Source organism: Gobius niger (genome assembly GCF_951799975.1).
Source record: "Gobius niger genome assembly, chromosome: 9".
NCBI classification, from domain to species: Eukaryota; Metazoa; Chordata; class Actinopteri; order Gobiiformes; family Gobiidae; genus Gobius; species Gobius niger.
Window position 1 is genome coordinate 11,719,400 of NC_136860.1, and position 21,284 is coordinate 11,740,683.

General features: G+C 41.8%; 1 protein-coding gene across 1 annotated transcript in view; it reads left to right on the forward strand.

Annotated features, from left to right (window-relative positions):
* Positions 1-21,284, forward strand: part of mylka (myosin, light chain kinase a) — a 72,151-nt gene that overhangs the window by 20,943 nt on the left and 29,924 nt on the right. The window contains exons 12-17 of the mRNA XM_079562821.1: positions 7,613-7,729; positions 9,987-10,184; positions 11,117-11,324; positions 12,376-12,420; positions 14,171-14,269; positions 16,793-17,580. Coding sequence (XP_079418947.1) covers positions 7,613-7,729; positions 9,987-10,184; positions 11,117-11,324; positions 12,376-12,420; positions 14,171-14,269; positions 16,793-17,580 — 1,455 coding nt within the window. The remainder of the gene's footprint in view (positions 1-7,612; positions 7,730-9,986; positions 10,185-11,116; positions 11,325-12,375; positions 12,421-14,170; positions 14,270-16,792; positions 17,581-21,284) is intronic.

Here is a 21,284-nt window from a genome sequence, read left to right on the forward strand (position 1 = left end):
TTGTAATCTTGATTTATTCACAATTACAAAAACAAAGTTGTTTATGTTCATTTTATTCATTTATTTATTTAATTCATGCAAATAATGATATAGAACAACCACATTAATTTTAATTTTTGTAGGATTATTATAATATATGTTTACAGACTCAGAAAGCAGAATGAGCCCCACACTACTTTCTCTGACAATCAAAATACCTGCACTTGTCCACAAGCAAGCCCTGATAAGCACACAGGGTTCCACAGGGCATTAAAAACCTTAGAATAAGATTAGACTTTATTGATCTCACAACAGAGAAATTCCCTTCTTACATTCAGCTCTCAAGAAAACTCTCAGGGTGTGCAAAATAGACAGGAAATGTGCAAACAATTAGATGGTAAATAGAAGTATTTTATATAGAACGAATACAAAAACCTTTAGGGGCAAAAAGTATCACCAACAAAAATTGAAATATCAGACTATAATAAAAATGTCTGCATTAGCAGTGCAAGGTTTACAATCATAGTGCAAGTGGTTGATAAAGTGACGTAGATATAGAGATTATTGCACATTGTTTTGCAAAGAGGTTATTGCACATGTTACTTTACACTAGTGTTGTACAGTCTGACAGCAGTGGGGATGAAGGCTTTGCGGTAGTGCTCCGTCCTGCACTGAGGGTGTCTCAGTCTTCCACTGAGAGAGCTGCTCAGCTCTTCTACAGTCCCGTGCAGTGGATGGGAGATGTTGTCCATGATGGAGGTGAGCTTGGCTAACACCCTCCTGTCCCTCACCTCCTCCACAGAGTCCAGGGGGCAGCCCAGGACGGAGCTGGCCCTCCCGACCAGCTTGTTCAGTCTGTTCTTGTCCCGCTCTGTGCTGCCCGGGGCCCAGCACATGGCAGCTTAGTGGAGAGCAGAGGCGACCACAGAGTCATAAAGAGTCCTGAGCAGAGGCCTGCTCACTCTGAACGACCTCAGTCTCCTCAGAAGGTGGAGGCGACTTTGGCCCTTCTTGTACAGGGCGTTGGTGTTGTGGGACCAGTCCAGTTTATTGTTGAGGTGAACCCCTTGGTACTTGAAACTGTCCACCTCCTCAATGTCCTCCCCCTGGATGTTCAGCGGTGTGTGCGGTAGTGGCTTCCTCCTGAAGTCGATCACCATCTCCTTCATCTTACTGATGTTCAAGCACAGGTGGTTGCGCTCACACCAGTCCACAAAGTCTAGGATGACTGACCGGTACTCCAGGTCGTTCCCCTCAGACACAGAGCCCATGATGGCGGAGTCGTCGGAGAACTTCTGCAGATGACAGCTGTCTGTGTTGTATGTGAAGTCCAATGTATAGATGGTGAAGAGAAACGGTGAGAGGACGGTGCCCTGAGGGGCCCCGGTGCTGCGGACGACCACCTCAGACTCACAGCTGCGCAGCCGCACATACTGTGGTCGGCCCATGAGGTAGTTGATGGTCCATGCGGTGAGATGTTCATCCACTCCCGCGTCCTCCAGTTCCCCCGCAGTGGGGCAGGTGCTTAAAAGTTATCAAATGAATTATGCCAAAATTTAGGCCTCAAAATTCATTTGAAAGTCTGGGGCTCGGAGTGTCGATGTAATGACAACATATGATCACACATCATCATACCCCTCCCCATATGTACCCCATTTGTGTCCTGTGTCCCTCTCACTTGTGTAAATATGCACTTCATATCTTATATACTCATCACTTTATACCTGTGTATTACCTATCACTTAATAATCATTTAAAAAAAAAAAGATTGTACCAGTTTCCTATTGTGTCCAATTTAGTTTTAGTATCAAAATTTCCCCTCATTCCTCTGTCTGTTTGAATTAATGTTTACAAATCATACAACGTGCAATAGGCCCAGATTTTTTGCATTTGCGGCATTAAAAACACAGAATTAAGCATCAAAATGGCATTAAAAAGCATTACATTTCACTTGATGCCACCGTGTGCTGTACATTCATAACTCAGAAAACTGCTCTACAACTAAAGAAGCCACTGTTCGTGTTTCCTAGTGGGGTCTTGTTGACTGGCAGTGGACAGTCATTAAACTCGGCAGCACTTTAGTTGGAGCAGTGAGGAATCAGCAGAACAGAAATAGCTGCAGTAAAAAGCAGAGAGGGGCTCGCGGTGTTAAACAAATACGAGGCAGAAACCATATAAAGACAAAACACGCTGCTCTGCACAACACGCACACACACCACATACACACACCAGGATTCCCTCAGCAATGTCCTTGTTGGGTTGAACCGCAGTCTTCCTATCCATCCTCAGCAAAAAAGGGCAGAGCAGACTTTTTTTTTTTACCGTTGTACAAGTAGCCATGTTACCTTGAAGTGCTATTAATCAAATAGAAGGAAAAAGGAGTGACCCCAGTATAAAGCATTTAGTGACATTATCATAGAATAGACAATGACCGTCCAAAAATATAAAATCAAACCTGTAGGCTTTATTTGACAGAACAGTGCAGGTGAAAGGGGATCAAGAGCTGGGAGCAAAATTCAGCAAATTGTCAAAGCATATTTCAGTATAAACTTATTTACGGATTTTATTTACTATCAGCTGCACCCAATGTGAACATTTCAAAAGATTTGCCCCTTATTAAGTCTGACTCAGGCTTCAGGGGTTAAAAAGATGGGGTTAAAAGGGTTTAAAAGATGGTAAAATAACAGCCTTTATCGACACTTAAAGACACTCAGTGTAATATTTCACCCACACAACAAAACCGAAGCATTTGTTTTGTTAAAGCCAGGTATGTTTATTGTTAAAAAATACCTAAATAGGACCAACATACTTGTGTCTTTTCACACAAAACAATTTAGGAGAAGTGCTGCGTGGGTGCTGGTGTAAAACATGTAAAGTTATACAGGACAGAGGTTCTTTGTAGGCTCTGAGAATATTTAGTGGTCTGTGGGGTTAAACTGTTAAAGTGTCTAAGTACCCACAGACAACAAGAAACCAAGGCCGTTCTGAAAAAATGAAAAAGCCTTTATTGTAACATGTTTCAGCCAGTGTGGCCTTCATCAGGGAGCAGAGACAATTACAGGTCAGAGGAGTGACCCACCTTATATAGAAGGCTTACTTCCAGTTAAAGTGAAACACATAAGCATCTATGTGAATACAATAGTCAAAAACTATGATCACAACAATACAGCAATATTGCAACAATTGATAAATCTACAATACGTACATAAGGAAAACACCAAAGAAGTCTTAGCTGCCGATGTAAAATGGTCACTGATGTGAGACGGCTCCACCAAAAACATAGCTACATATATAAATGAGCATAGCACATACACCACAAGACAAAACGTAAGTGCAAAAGACACTTTTAATGATAAGAATGGGAGTAAAGTCATCATTCAGTGCAGGGAGACTGGTAGCCCTTAGGGCTGTTATCCAGAATGTTTCACACTGCAGGAGTAGTTTGAGTCTGTCTCCTCCCCTCTGAGGTTGCGGTATGGACTCCATCACCACCACCTTTAACGAGGAGAGGTTGGGTTGGCTGGCTGTTTGAAAATGTACGACCTGAGGGTATTGAGGGTCCATTTTCTTTATGGCAAGTTTGTGTTCTGCTAATTTGTCTTTCAGCCTCCTCTTACTTCTGCCGACATAAAAACAGCCGCATTCACACTCCAGTCTGTAGACCACAAAGCAAGAATTTCAGTTTGTGTGTCCTCTGAGAGAGTATGATCTCCTAGTCCAAACGTCTTTGAATGATGTGGACCATCAATGTGAGAGCAGGGGCTATGTGTGCCTTTGCTGTGAGTGGCTCACCTCTCCTCCGACCAGACTTTAACTTAACTGGGAGCGGGATGTCTCCAGCTCGTCTCCTTGGAGATATTGACAAAAGAGAGCCAAATAAGAGATTTAAATTTGTTTATCCACTGCAAAAATAGCATTTTCTTGGTTGAGCTGGTCATTAGGAGCATGTTTTGTATTGGCAAAAGTAAGTAAATGGAGTGCCTTTAAGCTGCAAGATTTGATTATGCACTACATCTAGCATACATCACTTGCTTCATGAGATTTCTTACTAAAAGCTTGATTGATATCCATAATAATCATTGCTTGTGCCGGAGTTATTTTTAAAAGCGAATAGAAGCTTTGCATATTGGACCTAAGCGCTGATTCCCGTTAATGTCAGTCTGTGTCTTCTCTGTCCCGCTCCTCCGGCATGTCCGACATGTACACAGAGCCGAGCAGAAACACCCACACACATGCACTGTGGAGACGCACATGCACGTGAGCGGCGAAGGGAAGGAGTGGAAAGAGGGAGAGAAAAAAGTACAAGAGCGGGAGGAGGCAAAAAGGAAATACAGACTCCTTATATGGACCGGATCAGTTCATCTCGACTAAACGGCACTGACCCTGAACACACAACTTTGAGCCCGAAGTGAGGGAGTCGTTTGAACGCAAATGAAAACATGCACGCGAACTACACGCAAAACCGCTGTCAGAGTAGATTTGCAAATTCATGAACATTTGGTAGAAGACTTGACACATTTCACTTGTAGACGGGTCAGCCACCATCCAAATGTCAAAAAATGTGCATGCAGATTAACCTGTTGTCTGCTATCTCAGGTTTAGGGATGAGAGTTGTTTTCTTCAATTATGCATATCCATATCCCAAAGTGTATTACAGCCTGCCCAGTGTGATTTGAAAGCCAAGACCTTCTAGTTTTTGAAAATATGAGCTCGATGTGAGTGAAACACAACTTACATGACAATGGGCGATGCCACTTTTTCCAAAAATATACCATACAATACCGATTTTTGGGTCATTTTTTGTCGATACCGATACTGGTAATTTCATATGGGTGAATGCCTTTCAATCAATGTATCCATCTATCTGTCTACCTACAGTAATTAATAAATCATTTTGCGCATTTGCCAGATTGGTTGTACAGTCTTACAGCGGCCAGGATAAACGACCTCTTGAACCTTTCCGTATTGGATCTCATGTCTCTGCGGCGGCTTTGCTGAGCGACCACAGTGTCGTGCAAAGGTGCAAACTGTTACCGAGCATAGCCTTCATCATACTCCTCCTCCTGCCCTCCACCAGTTCTGCCACAGAGTTCACCCCCCCCCTCCCCATCACTGACACGCACTTCCTGACTAGTTTATCCAGCCGGTTCTCGTCCCGGGCCGTAATGCAGTTCCCCCAGCAACCGATTTGTGTAAATTAAAATGATGTTCCTTTCACTGGTTAATTAAATGTCAATGTGAAATTAAATAACAAAGCAGAGTTTCAAATGAACACTTTCATGACAGAACAGAGCCTAAAGTTGAATGATATGGTTGACTCAATTCAACACTCTGCTGCTGTGGGGTGAACGCCGAAGTTTATAATTGTTGCCACGCCTTATTTTTTACACATGCAAATTAGTACAGATGCTTTTTTATCTGGTGTCAGTACTATCATAATACTAAAAGTAGCCGTTTGGTATTGATACTATGGAATCGATATCCAAATTTCTGGAAGTCTATACATAAGCATGGGCACTTTCACATTCTGTGTATAGAATGTTAAAGGTGCATTATGCAACTTTGAATCTAAAAATAAAAAAATGTTGACCTGTCAGTGACACGGCAGCATATATTTCGCCTTTATTTTCGATCACTGCGGCCTCTATGATCAATTGTTTTTTGAGTTTCCGGTAGGTTTTCACTGCTGACGGACCCTCTCACTCAACTACAAAACAATTGATTCTGGAAAGTTGTAGAGACCACCATGATAGAAAGTAAAAGTGCCATGATAACCACCCATGCAGCCACTGAGGTAAAAAAAAAAAAAAGTTTTGTTTTTTTCCACATTAAAAGTTGTGCATAATGAACCTTTAACAGATGTTTTTGATTATGCCCTGCACCGTACTTATTTTTTTGTCAATTACCTCTATTGCGAAATAATACAACAAACTGAAATGAGACACAGACTGCATGTTATGTGGTGTTGCCCTTAAACGTCCCGTTATGGACACTACGTTAAACCCTGGACGATTACATTTTCAATGGTTCATCATTGTAAACTACAATGAGTTCTAATATTTTTAACCTCTTGACCTCTGCCATTTTAGTCCAGTTCAGTTATTAAAAAATCTAGAAGCTTCTAGACTGGAGCTTCCAGCCCATAGGCCAATGTAACGCCTCATTTGAAAGCTAAGACCTACAAAACTCATCTAAACTGATCTTTTTCCCCCATAGCTTTTTTGATGCTTTTTTGTCTTTTCCTCTTTTGTTGCTCATTCTTTGCTTTTTCTTGTCACTTCATCACATTTTTTCTCCACCTTTTCATTGCTTTTTTGTTGCATTTTGACCCTTTTTTTTCTCCCCCCAAGAAGCTTTTAGATTTGGGTAATGCCAAACTGGAGAAAATGCGCTCAGTTCAGGTGGGGGTTAAGAGGTTAACACATGGCCTGTTTTAGGTGTCCCCACTGCTCACAAATTACACTTAGCTACCACAGTTTGACCTTTTCAGCAGTTCAGTTTGACCAACAACATACACACAATTATACAAACACAAAACCCCCATAATAACATTTTTGGGGAGAAAATCGTACAGTCTTTTTCTGTCCTGTACTTGTCTGTTTATGCAAATAGCTCAATGTTTGCCGTGCAACTTGAACTATTTTACAGCTGGTATTAATGTTTTTTTATTATTTATTTATTGGAGACATTTTCCTGTATATTTTCAATCATGTCTATGCCCTCCGTCGTCATTTCGTGGCCTCAGATTCAGACACATTTTGATTTCATGACAGGAAGTTGTCTCTCAGTGTCCAGCCGATGTGAACGTACTGACCTCTGGGAAAAGAATTTGATCACGTGGCGCTGGTTTGCGATTGCGTAGATGGGACATGTTGTGCGTTGTCGTGGCTTTTTAAAGCACTCTTCGGACACATCGGCAGTGGGTCTTTCACAGAGAACTCCTGGATTAGTTTTATCACACCGTCTGCTTGCGGCGACAAGGAGGGAAACGCGTTGAAGCAGAATCTCCGCCAAGTGTGGCAACAAAATACATTTTCCATGGTTTTTCAGTCAGAAGTTCAGTCTGACATTGTCCCCTGTTGCCCGGCGTCCGCAGAAGGACACTCGGACATGGCTGTCGTCAGGGTCGAGTGGTTCCGTCTGTGGGAACCTCCTGATGGGGATTTCCTGCTCCGGACCAGAGCGGAGGTCCTTATAAAGCCCGGATCCCTCTGTTATCTAACTGTGACACAGGGCTGACGCTGTGTTCACTGACCTTCACATGGGACGCAGTATCGCTATAGCAACAGAGCGGCAAATTGTTAGGAGATGTGGACGAAAAAGAAAGCCTAAAGACAACAACATTAACGTGCATCGTCCAGACCAAATAAACTTGTACAAAACAACAATAAAATAAGCAAAATGGTTATTATGCCAGAGCATCCCAATCCATAGACCCTTCTGCGGAAACAAAAAGTGAAACCGTGGGAGAAAGAAAAACCTCAAGGAGAGTCATATTAAAGGAGAGATCCACTCTAATGAATGAATTTTTTGTAGTAATTCCATATCTTCAGAACTATCATTTAATACTCCATGTGTGTAGCAAAGCAAAGAGAAAACTAAAAACCTCCTGTTTCTTGTTTGTGTGGCCCAGGCCGGAGTGAGGGCCGCAGGTCTCGAGGGGTGGGGGAAGCTCCTCGTTTTGCAAAGGGCCTGACTGACCTGAAGGTGATGGACGGCAGCAGAGTCTCCATGACTGTGGAGCTGGCAGGTACAAGCATTTGTTTTCATTATTTTAATTGATTTTTTTAGAGATTTTTACCATGTTACAGTGTTGTTCTCTCAACACACGACACATTCGCGCATCTTTGAGTAATCGTTTGGTCTTCTCCAGTCGATCTTCTTTGCAGCACAGCGACAGCCACCAAAAAGCTCCTCCTTTAACCAAGTGCATTGCAGTTTAATGCCTCATTTGAAAGCTAAGACCTGCACAATTGATGCTAACTTTTTTGTCACGTTTCCGCTGCATTTTTATCACATTTGAAAACGTTTTTTGTCATATTTTCGTCTCTTTTTTATTGCCTTTTTTCCTATGTGTTTTTGTAGGTTTTTTCTAGTGTTCTTCATTCTTTTTCATCGTTTTTTTCCATTCCTTTTGGTCATGTTTTCATCAGTTTTCATAGCATTTTTGTCACTCTTTTGTGGCTTTTTTGTTGCATTTTCGTCATGTTTTTGTCATTTTTTTGTTCAGTTCGGCATTACGAAAACGAGGATAAAAACAGAAGAAAATGTGCTTGGTTCAGGTGGGAGTTAAGAAAAAAAAGCTCTTCCGAAGGCCCTACTTATCCAGGAAAAAGCTTTCAGCACCTCTCAATCTCTTGCTAAGCTTCAATCCTTTCATTGTGAATTTAAAACACTCGCCATGGCTACAGCTGCAGCTGCACACGGCCTATTTTATTCTCTATCCCTCACTCTCTTTACTGAAACAGCTGCACAGCGAAGGGGAGCAGAAGAAGTGGGAAGTACTGGATATTTAGTTTCAGTTGTTTTAGACCAGCGTGTAAGATAGCAATAAAGATGCGATCGTTTCACTGGTAAAACCGAGCAAAAGGATATGGCTTTCAGTGAATCTTTATCACATGGTAACTGAGTGTCCTCACTAAGATTGATAGCTGAGTTGTGTGTGTGTGTGTGTGTGGTATTTCCGGTCAGATCTCAAGAGTGTGGGAGTTTAGACCAGGACAGATTAAATTCCTTTTTTTTTTTCCTTTTTCTGTATTTGTTTTTTTATCTCCTCAGGTTTAGCTTAAATTAAGACTCTTCAATGCATTCTGCAGCCTTTAACTTTACATTTTGTAGAGAGTGACTGAATGAGTGCACAAACTCTGGTGCAGGTTTTGATGTCAGAGATGTGTGTGTGTTCCAGGATGAATTTCAGCTTCTTTCTTAAGTGCATTTGAACAGTTGAGCTATCCCAACCTCCTCCTCCTCCTCCTCCTCATCACCCAGTGCTTTTGTATTTGTTACATAATCATTTTTCCACAGAGGCTTCTTCTCCATATAAGCTGTGGAGGCTCGGAGCGGTACTGTCTGTCTGGTCTGCACACACCAGCAGTTCCCTGGTCTTCTCACAACACGGCTCCTCCAGGCCTACGCAAGTCATGCAGGGAAATTTAGACAAGAAGGAGATTTAACTTCCAGTGCTGCTAAATAAAGACTGCAGGCGTGTATGTCCAGCTAATCTAAACCTAAAGCATATAGAGCATTTGTGCACATGGAACTAGACCGTATCATTCTGTAAAGGTTGAGATATTTAAGTAACCTGTCTATAAATGTAATACAATTATCTTGTTTTGTTGTTATCAGGTGATCAAGTACTTGACACAGACCACCGCCATTTCCTGTCTGACCTTTATGGCTAATGCACGCGTGAATGTCAATGATTGGACAGTGCATGCTTTAAATTCTTAGCATAATTACCCCGAGACAAAAAGGAACTTAAGTAGGTGAGTCTAAGTTTAAGTAGAAACCTTTTTTTTAAGCTGGTCACGTGTTAGAAATAATCATGAATCAATGTAAAATCACATATTTGTGTCTCAATAATTTAATATTCGATTTTGACAGTGTTTTAGTGTTAATATTCTCTACTGGGCCTTTCCTCAAACAGCCTGGTTTACCCCCGTGCTTTTGTTTACATCCCATAGTTTCTGAAATCAGATGGTGAGTAAAACACAACTTACAGGTGGTGGATGGCAGGTCACTGGTTGAGGGATTTCCTAAGTGCTGAAATATTCCTGTTTGGATATATACTTGAAATATTTCATAATTCTTGAAAAGAATATAATTTACTCCCAAGTTTCCTGAAAATACAGTATGTCCACTATCTGGGTCACTGAGAGCAAAGAGGTTTGAAATCACTGGGCTAAACTACAGGTTAGCAGTTTTCATATAAGAGGCAGGAAATCTCCGTAGAGAGCCTTAACACAGTAATGACTGTTATTATAATGTGTTGTGTTTTGGGTGTCCAGGACAGCCCCCTCCGGAGGTGCTGTGGCTCCATGACGGGCAGGAGGTGACGGAGACGGAGGACTTCCAGCTGCTCAGGGAGAAGAACCGCTGCACGCTGCTCATCCAGGAGGTGTTCCCCGAGGACACGGGCTCCTACAGCTGCAGGGCCTGGAACCAGCACGGAGAGGCCCACACACAGGCCCGGCTCACTGTGGAGGGTAACCAATCCAATTCAATCCAAAAAGTCCCATTTACAATGCATAATTATAAAGAAAAGGCATCTCAATCTTGAAAAGTCACATGAACATGAAGTCATCAAGAACATTTTGGTCAGAATCTGCAAACTTTTAGGTTCATAAAGTGCAGTATACGGACAAAATGTTGATATTTTTTGTTGAAATAGGATAATTAGACAAGCCTTTTTGATGCATAAGTAGCTCTTTGTGGCTGTATGCAGTTAATACAAGTGCTTTGTCTTTCAGGTCATGTGTGAGCGCAGATACAGAAGTGTGTTTGGTCATTTGTGTTACAATCCTAATCCACTTTATTAAAATACATTTCGAGGCGAATCATTATCACTCGAAGCAAAGTCCAAGTCACAACTTCAGACCTTTTAAGGATTTTTCATCCAGGTGCTAACCAGGCCCACCCTGCTTAGCTTCTGTGGTCTGACAAGATCACATTCAGAAGGTGGTATGGCCGTGGTTTTTTTCCTATTATTTATGAAAAAAAAAATGTTTTAATTTTTTTTGCTAGTTGTGCTCAGTCACTTTCTGAAGCCTCCTGTCGATCATTAAACCCTAATTTATATATAAGACTTTGGAGCTCTATCGAGCCTAAACATGAAGTCAAGTCACATTTCTGCACCATAACGCTATTGTGATACGTATTAAAGGCTATACCTGATTTAAAACCTTTTTTGCTTTCTATTAGTGGAAAAAGTGTTTTGTCCTTCAGTATATTGTTTATTGTTGCTTGAGTCCACAGACATTTCTGAAAAATGTCAAATTGTATGGAATTTCAATTATCTTTATCAACCATAAACACTGTATTTGTTGAGTTTGGACTCATTTAAAAGCCTTCCACTTAAATTCCCCTTCATCGGCCTCAGTGAAATGGAGCAAACCTCTTGAGTATGTCGTGTCCACAGAGCCCCAGGACGGAGTGCAGCCCTGGTTCATCACCAAGCCCAAAGCGGTGAGTGCGAGTGTGGGGCAGCACGTGCTGCTGTCCTGTGCCATCTCCGGAAACCCCTTCCCCCAGTTCAGCTGGAGCCGCTCTGAGCTGGGGCGACCTCTCACCTCTGGGGGCGACTTCGAGCTGCTGCAGAAGGAGGACGTCATCTCACTCCTGATCAGGTTTGTGCTGCAATATCAAAAAACAAACATGGACTCAGGATGCTAAACATGCATGATTTTGGAGATAAAGTATCTATTTGGGGATTTTTCTGAAATCCAGGAGCATTTGCGTCACATTGCATCTGATTAGTTATGGCTTAATCCCTATTTTTTTGCTGCTTGGTTTGTACAATAAGCAGTATAGTAGAGCTTGCTGGATCGGCAAATGGCTCAGCACTATGATAGAGCAGCATCCACTATAAGAAATTAAGCTTTGCATGCAGACATGCAATCAATTACGTAATTCTGTTTGCCTTGTGTGACTGATAAGAACTGATCATGGATTTGCTTTGCTCTGTACTTGTTCCTCTAAATCCCTTTTAAAGGACTTTTCTATTGGGGAAAAAACATTAAAGAGAAATAAAATACAATGGGATTACCTGTAAAGTATTCCAAAGTCATCTTTAATAAAACATATCTTTACTAACAGATTCAAGATGGTCATCACTTATGGGAACAAGTCAAGAGAGACCATAGCAGTGGAGCTGTTCTGCCATCACCAGTGGTTTTCAAGCTGGCGAACTTCAGAATGTATACAGTGTCTACTTTAGACCTGGTTTAGTCCTATAAAATGTTACTGCACGTTATATTGCATGTGTATATGCGTGTGTGACAAATAAATGTAACTAAAAAGTGTTACACTTGGTTCAGTCCTATTTTAGATCTGGTTTAGTCCTAATTTTGGAACTTTTTCTGATGTTGTCCCATAGCTCAGGGGTTCCCTAACTTTTTTGGCTGGGACCCCAAAAATGAACACGTAAACAACTCGGGATCGTTTTGTTGCATTTTCATCCTCGTTTGCATCTCATTTTTGTCGTTAATATCAAGTTAGTATGTATTCAAACAGTTTATTTTTAATATTTGAATGGATTTCACAAATGATAAGCTGTTTTACACTCAAAAATATATTAAAAACTAGCATTTTTATTTTATCCTGCAATCATCCCCCCACCCTGACCCCGACTTTGTAAATCCTGGGGTATTTGAGATGTTCTTGTTTTTTTTTCCCCAGGAGAGTCCAGAAGCACCACGCCGGAGAATATCTAGTCAGCCTCAGGTGAGTCATATACACTTAAATCATCTGTTTACATCCCCAATTTGGTCATTTCTTCTACTACTACTGAAGCACTCCAGTGTGTTGAATGGATGGGGCGATCCAACTAACATTGAATGTGCTAAAGAGAGTAGTTTTTATTCCATGCACATACATCATATGCAATTATAAAATGCTTAAGCTGAGACACGTCAAGTGAAAACATTGATTTTTAATGTCAAAGGGAAAAAAAATAGACCAAACTCACTGTTTTTTGAAGTTTTCTTGACTTGCAACGGATTTTGTCGGGAACTCACTCAAGGTTTCCCATGCCCTATGCATTCACAAAAACATGGCATGTTTGGTATTTGCGTAAAAGGACTCGTATTTATGTCAGTAATCTTCAGCGGAGTTGCAAATTGATAACTCTCGATTAAAGACTACATTTATCCCTTATTCACCTGCAGTGTCTCACCTTAAAGCCACACCCGCGTAGAATTTCATCCCATAAATAGAATTGAAATACAAGCATTTCTTTAATGACCATAACTTTACCAAGAGTGGGTACGTCTCAGCAGAATTTGAGATTTAAATAGGTTAGATCCTCATCCAGATCGATTCTTTGATCACCCACTGCAGTAATAGCATTTTCTGTGTCAAGCCGGTTATAAGGAGCATGTTTTGCACTGATGCCAAAATTATTGTCAAAAATGTTAAGCAGTGTGCCTTTAAAGGGATATTTCAGGATTTTTGACATAGAGCCTCATTTCCTAGTTATCCAGTGTTGTTGATTTCTGGAGATATGTTTTTTTTAATTCATGCAGTCCTTATATTTGAAGAGTTTAGTGGTGCTAGGCTCGTGCTAGGCTAGTGCTAGGCTAGCGCATGTCTATGGTAACTAGTAGCCTGCATTAAAAACAGTCTGACCCAAGAACAGTGCACCTGAGGCAAATCACTTATAACACCAGACTACAGCTATAAATGTCTGTGTCCATAGAATAATTTTAACCATTTTGCATTTAAAATAACTTGTATTTGAGCAGCATCGGCTTCCTGGTTGTAAGCTATGCTGCGGCGGCGGAGTGATCTGCTAGAAAATAGTCCCTCAAAATGCGGTAATTCATGTGATGCAAGGTCTGTTGTATTTCAAACAGTATTCTGTCGACATATGGGTAGTCTGGTGTTATAAGTGATTTGCCTCAGGTGCACTGTGCTTGGGTCAGACTGTTTTTAATGCAGGCAACTAGTTGCCATAGACATGCGCTAGCCTAGCACTAGCCTAGCACCACTAAACTCTTTAAATATATAAATATATCTCTAGAAATCAACAACACTCTGGATAACTAAGAAATGAGGCCCTATGTCAAAAAATCCTGAAATATCCCTTTTATGGCTGAAGTTTTAGTAATTACCTCATGGTTAGAAAGGGCATATTGGGCTCATCTGACAGAGGGACGTGAGCACATTCCAGAATCTCAAAACAACCAACAGGAATCTCGTCTTTCTTTGCCATCGACATTTGATAAACAACAAACACCTCGCATTGTGACAGCGCAGCGGGGCGGCCTCCGTCATGTGACCTTGGCCTGTGTTATGACAAACAGGTGTGCTGAAAGCGAATGCGGTGCAAATCCCGCCGTTTGTCCCGCTCTGGGCAGGGGGCTACAGGGCTGCGGTGAGGGGAGCTATGAGGGGGAACAGGTGCCGCCCAAGGTGGGAAGAGCCGAGGGACGGGACGGGCTGTGCTTCTGACACGATGCGTTTATGGTCCCAGGAACTCTGTGGGAGAGTGCAGCGCCGTGGCATCCCTGTCTGTCACTGAGGAGAGGGAGAGTGAGAGGGGCAGAGCGCGGAGGACGGCGGAACAGCGCAGGTATGTGGACTCATCGGCTTTGTTCTGAAAGTGTTAAATACTGTGAGAACGTGGTAAACAAGCAGAGACATACTATGAGATTTCATGATGCTCCCTCATGAAAAAACCTTTAGTTGTTGAGAGCTACAGAACTCCTGTCATAGAGAATAATTCCCACTTGTGTTTGTTTGGATTAGAAGTGACAAACTGGCTCCATGTGCTCTATATGATAATATGATAACCAGCCTACAGGGACATCAGGACACAGCTGCACACTCCATTTCATTATCTGCTTCATCAGATTAGACTCTTTAAAGGGGCACATTATGGAATGTGTAGTATGCTCTATTCAAGCGTTAAAAACACTTTGTTGCTTTATGTTTTGGACTGTACTGTAGATCTCTCAGAATGGTTATCTGTCACAAACATGCTCAGACCTGATTATAATTGTAATATTGATTAATTCACAATTACATTTCACATGATGTAAAAGTTGTTTGTTTGCATTTTCTGTTTGGGTGCTTGAAAGGATTATTTAATCATAAAGCAGATCCTATTGCAAAAAAGAAACGAACAGTCTGCAGTGAACCCATAATGACTCTCTAAAATCCTAGCACTCGTCAATGATCAAGTCTAAGTACATATTACTTTCAAAAGTATTGGGCAGTAAGTGCAAGACTCGTTATTAGATTATAATTATCATTACTTTTTTGTAATATGCTGACAGCTGAAAACGTCTAACTATTCATGTCAGAAATAAAAAGAACTGGAACTCATTGCATTATTTTGAGTTTGTCTCGTTCAAAGCAAAACAAATTGTTGTCTGTTGTCGGCTGTGTTCAGGAAACAAGACTTAAGTCCAAACTCCGCTCGAAAAGCAGCACAGCACCCAAACAGGAGGATTTTTTTTTATCTAAAGTAACGGTTACATGGAAGGCGACAGTGGCTCAGCAGATCCAATCCCTGTTCAGAAGGGGCACATTGCAAGTCTGCACCAGGACATTTCACCCACATTGCCATCTGAACGTAGTAACTGCCAAAGCCACAGAGTAACTATGGCTGCAAATGTGCCAAGGATCGGCGAGTTTGCTGTATGGAAGCAACGATTTTCTTCCATGTCAAAAAAACCTCCCTATCATGGCTATTTGTTTTTTTTCCAAACAAAACAAATAGTGAAATGTATCTAAATATTGCACTTCTTCCTCCCCTCGTGTGACCAGCCCACCCCCTCTTGTTCTCGCCCATCCATCCAGCCATCCATCCGTCTGTCCTATATCCAGAAATTCCCTAAAGCTCCTCTAATCCCTCCATATCACCCAAACCAATCAGAGCCGCATTTCCTCCCTGCCTCCCAGCTGGACGCTCCCATTGTTGTTTACGCTGCTCTGGAAAGACATTCGGGCCAGATCACTTTCTTTTCTCAGGGAAGAAATCGAGACAAAATGCAGAAAAGGAAAAAAAGTTTGCGTTCAGACTGATTATTCAGAATGCTGATCTTACTGTATTTATCCTTAATACATATAAATAAGATATTTCTGACAACAAGGCTGCTATAGGCTAAAATACTTAAAGGTAGGCAAATCAGTGCTATAAAATGTAAGTTGAGGGCGCACAGACTTATTCTCACTAAATTTGAAAACTGTTTGCCTCACTCAGAACCTCCAGAAATCTATCACGTGTGGACAATGTGAAGATATTTTGGTGGAGTATCTAGATCAGAGTCCTTTTATCTTCACTGAAAACTGGCTTTAGCTTTTGGAGCTCATTTTGCTCATTTATTTGATAGATTAATCACCAAAAGCAAAATGTAAACATGAACAACTGCATCCTGTAAATAGTTTGTTGGAATTGTGAATATCAGCATAAACAATACTGTAATGGATATTGATGTTACACGGTCATATGTTTGCAAAATAATAACCTACACACATACATTTAATGAACAAAAGGAAGAATTGGACCGCATCCTTTCATGAAAATGCCAGTTATTTATAAGTGCATTGCATTTGTATTCCAAATGCATCATGGTTAACCCGATGAAAAAGGCAAACTAGCTGGAACATCTAACATGTCATTCCAAGTAAAGAATTTATCATATTTTGAGTTCTTTTCATTCATGCCAACATCCCCTTTGCGCTTTATGGCTAAAGTTCCCAGTCTCTCAAAGTTCCTGAGACCAGTGGGAATTGCATGAACTTGGAGGCTCACTGTTTATGCGTTGAGAACAGACAGGGTGCATGCCTTTATATGGACAGACGAGTCATTTGTGATGTAACATTTAGAGTCGAGGTCCCGCTCTCTCTCGCTCGCCTCCCCCCCTCCCCTCCCCTCCCGCTCTCCTTTCCCCCATCTCCTCCCCAGCTGCTAATGCTAAAGTGGGCCGAGCCTGTGAGCTTTACTGGCCCTGGCTGTCCACTTCCAGGGGTGGCTTTTAAACCAAGCTCTGTTTACTGTTTCTCTCGCTCTCTCTCTCTCTGTCTCTCGCTCTCTTTCCCCCTCCCCATCCCATCTCTTCTTTTTCATCTTTTTTTGATCCCGTCCCAGCCCCGCAGCCAGTGGAGAGGAGGAGAGGAGCAGCAGCAGCAGCAGCAGCAGCAACAACAGCAGCAACAGTCTCTCCAAGCGGGAGTCCGAGCAGCAAAGTGAGGAAAACTCCCAAAAGGAGGAAGATCCAACCGCTCCGAGAGGTCTCCTGAAGAGGTCCGTGCAGACGAGGGAGCGCGGCGAGGACGAGATCCGGCAAAGGGAGGCGCAGCAGTTAGACTTTCGCTCGCTGCTGGGTCGCCGAAGCAGTCCCAATAGCAATAATAACAACAACTCGGTGGCCGGCCAAGACGACGCCATGGATTTTAAGGCGAACCTCAAAGGAGTCAAGGCCAAACTGGAGGACGACCGCAAGGCGAATTCCGCGCCGCAGGTGGATTTCAGGGCCGTGCTAGGGAAAAAGGGTTCCGCCGCGGCGTCTCCCAAAGCGGCCGACAATAAAAACGCCACAGATTTCCGATCGGTTCTGGCCAATAAGAAGAAGGCGCCGGAGAAGAACGGGGAGACGCCGGCGGTCCAAGCGGCGGAAAAGGAAAAAGACAGCAAAGTGGCGGTGAACAATTGCGTAGACGGGGGACACCATGAGAAGAAGCCAGCTGCAGGAGGCGGCGGAGGTGCAGGGGGAAAAGGGCCGGAGTTTAAGGAGAAGTTGAGCGACGTGACGGTGCTGGACGGACAGAAGCTCAGGCTGCAGTGTCGGCTGAATGAACCGGGGGATGCTACGGTCACCTGGACCCTGGACGGGAAGGTCATCAAGGCGTCCAAGTTCATCGTGCTCGCCAAGGAAGGTAAGAGATGACACAAGCAAATGCTGAAAGTCATAGGTAGGGACCACCTCACGGTCCGACCCAAGCGATGTCTGAGCATAGCAACATCATGGCAACAAGACGCCGTTGGTGCCAAATGTGCATTGTTATGATTAATAAAACGGCCAGTGTGGTGGACTGTAGCAAATGCAATGATGCGTTTCAGTAAAAGATTTGAATTTGAGGGTATTTTAGCTTCATTTTGAACACAGCACTCTACAAATCGCTAATAAATCAGAGATAGTAGATCATCATTTGGTTGAACATTTGGCAGAATACTCGAGGTGGGAGGAGGGGGGCGTACTCAGAGTATAAATAAAGGACTCAAGGAGTACACAAGACAGAAAAGGGGGCTTATGCTCATGAGAACATTTATTCTTTTGCATAGTCATTGGTTTGCTAAACAATTGGTAAACAATTTCACTCATTTAGTATCTGAAAGCCACACACACAAAACACAATGATAAAATGATATAAAATAAATTTAGACATGCAACAGCCATTGTATGGGTAGAGAATGTGATTCTAATTGAAGCAATAAGCACGACAGTAAGCTAAATACTTATTCATTCTATATATGTTTGAACTTTCATGGACAAACTTTTGCAGTCTCGCGTGCGTATTCAAAGTGTGTGTGTGATTACTTGGAAGGGGACGATAAACACCACCTTTAATGCCCGCAGTTAACACTTTCGCATTGGACACGCCGCGCATTCTTCCTAATAAAGTGTGAGCCCCCGGGGGAGCGCGGCGTGGGGAGGCCAGGGTCCGACCCGCCGGCTGCCCACCTTCTCACTGTTCTCCGGCTAAATTTAGAGCCCCCCCCATCAGAAACAATGGAGAGACAGGATGTGATGTATGACAGACGTATCGCTTTACACAGAGCTGCCTCGCTGCGCCTCCTCCGCATTTATTTAGGGACAGAAGTGTTTTGGGGCGGATTCAAAACAACACCGGACATTAACACTGCACTATATGAAAATAAGGCTTGCAATATTTGACCCGATGGTGAGTTAATCTGTTGGTTCCCAGTAGAGATTGCAGGCATCTCAGTGAATAGCTACAGAGTTTAGGGACAACCAGTAGAGATGCAACTGTCATGTTCCTTAGTAAACAAACAGCAGCCATTACTTATTACTTACCATTATTTACGTAATGTTACCAATATGTTTATGTTGTTTTCAGACACACGAGACTGGAGCTTATTAGACGGCTAACTAGGGCTTTACCGTTAAACAGGGCAAGGCAAGTTTCATTTGTAGAGCACAATTCATACACAAGGCAATTCAAAGTGCTTCACAGTTGAAAAGAAAATGACATGGAAACAGATATAATCAATAAAAACATCAACATAAAATGAATTACAGTAAATTACAGTACAATTACAGTAAAAGGCAAGTGTGCATGGGCAAATAGAACTGTTTTCAGCCTGGATTTGAACATTAAACATTTGAGCAATAAACAGATACTGAAGAAAAAGTTTAGGTACTATAATGTGATATCTTTTGAGACCAAGTTTTGACACCTGTTGTGTCCAGGGACAGCATTAAAGGACATGACTGTGTTGTTTCATCTTAAACAAATGATACAAATGTAAAAGAATCAAGTAATTGTTCAAGATGACAAACATTTTCCTAGAGGTATCGTTTGGGTATCGGTGTTGTTAAAGTACTGATATCTTAAAAAAATGTGTCATTACCCAGCCCTACTGCAGACCCAAACCCTTTTCCTGACATCAACGTAAAGAATTGACCTAATCCCAACTACATGCGAACCATGATCATGACATGAGCGCCTCAGGGGAAGCAATAACTATTTAAAAGTAATGCTTCACACTAACCAGAGACATAGAAGGATATTTCTCTCTGTTTCTTGTGACAGTAGTGGCTGCTGTTTGTTTGTTTGTTTGTTTGTCAATCACCTTTATTGACCTGACCATCTGCAGTCTGATGCTCTCAGGACAATTGTATGAATGATTAAAAGGCAGGTGGGGAAAAAAAAGAGTATTTCCCGGCTCTAGTTGGGGTCGTCTGTACACGTTTGGGCATACTGTATCGGCACAACATACGTATACAGTATATATATTCGAGGCTCAACTTGTATTAGCTTTAGAATACCTTCAATGTTTTTACCAAATAGATTGTATCCAGGTATTTAATTGCCCATGATAATAATTAATGATAAGAAAAGATCAGTTCCACCACAGAATCATGCTTGACTTTGATTTCAAACTGTGACTTATTTACCATGATTCAATGCGAACTCAGGTGGTGAATTTTCTTGACTTGACTATTTCTTATCTTAAGAGAGTTGTGTGTTTACTTGTTCCAAACAAATATCCATGCTCTTTTACCAATCTAAATAACTGAATATTTATAATACTCACTAAAGCATGATTGATGCTGTATAACGTCATAACTGCTATCACACCAACAATGCCTATCTTTTTTTTCTTCTTATGATCCCTCACATCTTGCACCAATCCAAATTCGTTGGGATAAACTATTCACTCATTTCCCATATTCACAGACCAGTGAGTTGTTTTGTTGGACACATGGGTCGGACTGAAGCTCCCCCCCCAGAGGGACGCCAGCAGGCCCTAAATCCGCCAACTCCCATAGGGCGACAAAGATTAGATTTTATCACGAGCATGTAAACACGGTTGGCATTTGTTAGTTTACCAAACATTCTCCCAACAAGCTAAGTCAGTGGCGAACAGTTGAATTTTATGATTATTATCTTATCATGATTATTCAGCTCAGGGCTTCTTAAACTATTCATACCAAGTATCACCTCATAGTATTCGACATTCAAGTACCGCTTCAAAAAAAACTATGACCTTCCAAAGCACCAGGCCAAGATGAAGACCCAATCAGGACTAAACCAGATCCAGTTCCACGGATATACTGTACCACTGATTTAGAAGAAGATAGTTCATGTTATTAAGGTTTTGGTGACTAGTTCACTGGTTAACTATCAGTTACAAGGGCTTTTCTATCTGTCCCAGAGGCCTATTTTCTTACTTACTGTCCGCTTTGTTACGTTTGTTAACACATCCAACCTCCTTTTTGAAACCAAGTTGAAATGAAATGGTTTGATTCAAGAAATGTAAACCTCATATGTGTTACCTTCGTTGTTGAAATGGTGACTTAAGTTTAATGAATCAACACCTCTCTAGTGGCATGGTGCAAAAGGATTAGCACAGAAGGCTTATAGCAGGGGTGCTCAATGGTGCTGGGTTCACAAACTAAATTTAAAGACAGCAAGGCACAGAGATCAACCTCTAGATTTTCATTATAGGTGTAAAAGGTGGTTTATTAGGATTAGAATTATTCTGGACTAAAACTGTAAATATTCATGGGAACATACAATTGTCTTGTTGCACGATGTGGCTATGCTAGCTTCTCTGACCTGATGTTGTGGTTGTGAGCACCTGTACTTCCAGTACGTATTTATTTCTTATGGAGATTAGCTCAAATGCGCTAAATTCATTCTGCATGTTCAGAACTTGATGTGGAATGTAAATACTTCGAAGTCCGTTTATAAAGGTTGGATAATTTGTCTTGAACCTAAAGGCTAACAGGTAATTAAAAATGTAATATTTACATCTTTCAGCGCATTGTTAACATGAAGTAAGTGATCTTTCAGGAACTCACTGTCCACCACAGAATCTGTAGAAAATATTA